Source organism: Anguilla rostrata, chromosome 17 (genome assembly GCF_018555375.3).
Source record: "Anguilla rostrata isolate EN2019 chromosome 17, ASM1855537v3, whole genome shotgun sequence".
Classification (NCBI taxonomy): domain Eukaryota; kingdom Metazoa; phylum Chordata; class Actinopteri; order Anguilliformes; family Anguillidae; genus Anguilla; species Anguilla rostrata.
Window position 1 is genome coordinate 11,507,876 of NC_057949.1, and position 3,783 is coordinate 11,511,658.

The 3,783-nt window shown below is 40.4% G+C and overlaps 1 protein-coding gene across 1 annotated transcript; it reads left to right on the plus strand.

The window, feature by feature from the left end:
* The first annotated feature begins 1,190 nt into the window (after positions 1-1,190).
* Positions 1,191-3,426, plus strand: si:dkeyp-72e1.6 (transmembrane protein 238-like). The gene is made up of 2 exons (XM_064314756.1): positions 1,191-2,432; positions 3,111-3,426. Exon 1 carries the CDS (start codon positions 1,913-1,915, stop codon positions 2,420-2,422), a length of 510 nt encoding a protein of 169 aa, XP_064170826.1. The 5' UTR covers positions 1,191-1,912; the 3' UTR covers positions 2,423-2,432; positions 3,111-3,426.
* Positions 3,427-3,783: the final 357 nt, after the last annotated feature.

The following is a 3,783-nucleotide window of genomic DNA, read 5'->3' on the forward strand; positions in this document are numbered from 1 at the left end:
TTGCAATTGGCCTTTTAGCTATGTTGTACCAGACATTAATAGGTCCCAAACGTTATGGAACTGACTGTATTTTCATATTGTGAATTTTTATTCTTGCAAAACAATGAGTACTATATTGCAACTGTTCTACATACAGTACAGGCCAAAAGTATCAGGCCATCTGTAGTTTTTTAAAAACTTCACAATAACATCTTTTTATGTTATTGTAGATAGAAATTGTAAAAAAAAAAAAAAAAGTTTTACTTTGGTTTGTCATTCAATCAGTGTGCATATATTAACTGAATTATCTTATGTAAGATTTAAAAAAATAAAATGAAATACACACGGGTGGACTAATACCTCTGGCCTGTATGGTATTCGAAAATGTTTTTTTAATATTCTGGTGAAAGGATCTACATGTAGTATTTAGAAAGCACGTTTTACATTTATGAATAGTGTGCAACATTTGAATAACATTAGCACTAATCTCTCTCCGTGTATCAGGGCGTTAGCTTCGCCATCCAATAATGTGAAATTTAACACAGTCCCAGGCGTGAAAATGCTGCGACCCTGCTGTGGTTTTTTGGATGTGAATAGGGTTCAGGTGAGTGGCGTTCAGTATTTTCAGATGCACAGGCGCTCCAGCCTGAAATGTGTTGTTCGGCATGGCTTTGCCAGGCTGGTGTCGGTGACACTGTGGCTGTTAGCTGCAGGAGCTGGGCCTGGGGGTTAAGTGCCCAGTATCAGTGTAAACAGAAGACCCCTGTGAGAAGTGGGGCAGAAGCCAGGTAAGTCCCCCCCTCAGCAGGGTAGCCCAGGATGGGAAGTCTTTACTGGGGCCCATTGTGTATTCATCTGTACCAACTGATGCATGTAACTGGACAAGTGTGTCTGTTAAAGCAGTTTTATAATGCTACATAAAAAGCTAATCTGTGGTTGCTGACACGGAGCTGTAATATACATCAATGATATTGTGCATTTTAATATGCCAGACTTTAATTTTTTTTTAAGTATATCACTGTCACAAAAACGTATAGCCTTAAGGCATTTGGAACTTTGAACAAAACTTTGATTGTTGACGTATTTCTGCACACACCGCCGGGTGGCAGTGTTGCCTCAGTTCTTTTCACATTGTTTCAAAGATGAACACACAATGGAGAGGAGCTTAGGTGACAGAAACCTTGGAAACAACGACCTGTGATACAGGGAGCATTTACTGTCTGACCAGACAAAAGGGTAGGGTAGCTTCCGCTGTGTCGTTATTAATAACATATGCCAATGTAAGGAATTTTCAGTCTGATTTTTTTTTTTTTAAGTACTCTGAAAAATATGAAATGTAAAAACTAAAATGTAGCCTATATAGTAGTGTCGCCTATGATTCTTAGGAAGTTTGAAATATCTAAATTACCGTGTAATATTTAGCTTCTAGTTTATATTTCAATAAGGCAGGTCTATAGCTAATTTTTTTAGAATACTACATTTTAATATTTTAAACCAATGTATGAATTAATAACATGGGCAAAATACCTCTGAATTAAATAAACCGAAGACGACAACCCGAGGACCAAATTTGTTTACGAGACCTCTAGTATGTTATTATAACTCAACATTGTTTCAGTCTTTCTTAAATCTTTTATCTTTACACTCTTGCACGCGATTTTATTACCTGTAGTCCGTTCACCTTTGTATTTTGCTGGGTCAGACGATGGTGACGACATCACCCCCACCCACCTGCGTCGATACCTTTCGTCCTCACACAGGTAAATAGCGGTGAATGTACACCTGGCTGAACGTAGCCTACCTGTAACGACAAAACGGGCATTAGGCGGAAGATTTTGAGGTAGATGGGGTTGGAAACAGATCACGAATGATTCTTTGGGGGGAAAAATAGAAAGGTGAAACTTTATTTTGTCAGGACTCTCTTTTTGTCGACATGGAAACTAAACTTCGGGGACTAGGTCGCTGTTCCTGTGCCTTTTGGCTCGCGGTCGCCTTTGATACTTTCGGCCTGATCGTTCTTATGACCGGAGTGTTCGGGGATCTGTTCTTCTATGACTTCCTCATATATGCCGGCGCTATCATAATCTTCCTGAGCCTGATCTGGTGGGTCTTCTGGTACACTGGAAACATCGAGGTACCGCCGGAGGAACTTGAGGATGACGTGGGTTTGTTGAAACGGGACAGAGGTATCGCAGGTGTCGTGAGGCGCCTGTCCAGTCGTCTGTCCAACAGAATAAGAAACTCTTTCCGAAGGAATGGTGCTGTCCACAGCCGCCGCGGGGACCCTGATGCCATGCCCCGACAGCCTATACAAGCCCAGGGTGGCCAGACGCAAGGACCAGAGACGCTTCCCATGGGTCGGCGTGACAACCTGCACACAGTATCAGCCGCTGTGGACGGCGAGCCGGCACCCATCTCCACTACGGAAACTTCGGCTATATGAACCCCTAAAGGTAATTATTATCATCACTGTAATGTGTCGTCATTGTCGTTGTTGTTTCTGACCTAATATAAACGGCTTTTCCATGCAATAACTTCATTGTAGACAATCGTCTACATTAATCTTGCACCAGATAGAAGACCAGAGTCTAACATTTTGTGAAGAGGTGTGGGCTAATTACCAGTAAAACGAAAAAGAATATTTACCTTTCTGTTAACCATTATCCAATTTACTGTTCGTGGCAGGGCAGTGGAGGCCTTGATCCTCTCCACGCTATTTCCACAAAACTCGCTGCACCTATGTCTCTTGTGTAGGTGAATTAACGTTAACAAATCTAAATTTTGTTCATAATATGAACAAAAGATTGAACATCAAACCGATATTTGGTTTAGAGAATATAATTTCCAGCTGAACAGCTTTTATGGTCTATCGGCTACGCCGCCTAGTTTACATGATTATTATTGTTTAGCTTATACGCAAATCGCCTTTTTTATTTGTGAGTACGGCCTATGTCTTGGCATTCTGAACTAGACTATTGTTATTCTGAATTATTATAAACGTAGACCTATTCCAGTTCAACATCAAGTGGTATTTCACTTTTGTTGTGGTAGTCTAAGTTGACTGCCTCTGTTGAGGAGGAAGTTTATGAATAATTATTCATATTATATTTCTCTTCTTTTGTGCTCAACAGTTGAAGTGAAGATGCGCGGTCATGCGGAACACGGGCATCCGCCTGCGCGCTGTTGCTGTGGAAATGCAGTCTTTCTCTGCAGTTTACAAGAGATTAATGCTTCTGGAACCCGAAAAAGTGATTGTCTACGTTATTGTAGAATGGACATAATTTTATTCAGATTTGAGTCTATTTTCTTATTTGTGTTGCGTTTTAGTATACTGTAAATAGACTAATTCAAGATAATTTTTGTACATGGCTCTTTTTGTACATGTCTTTTTTTGTACATGTAAAATATCAAGGAGAAAAATAAAAATTAAATGATTGTCTCGTTTTATATTGCAGTGTATCGGACATTTTTTTACCCTCAAGGACAAACAGTTGCAGTCTGTGTTGCTTTTATGCCATACCGTTCTGAAAAACAATCCACCCTTCCGCATATTCCCATATAGCTATGCACATCGACCTTTGGACGCCGTACTGGATTTCTGTAGCAATATCATTCGTTTGCGGTATCTTTATCTCTCCCTGTTTGCCTAGTGGTGCAGTTCAGTGCCACTTGTGTAAGAAGGCGACGGGCAGCTTTCTTCTCGCTTTTACACACGTGTGCACATGGCATATTACATATGGGTACCACGCCAACAAGCATGAATTCTATGTTAACAACAAACGTACGCAGTCATTTTTCAAGCTT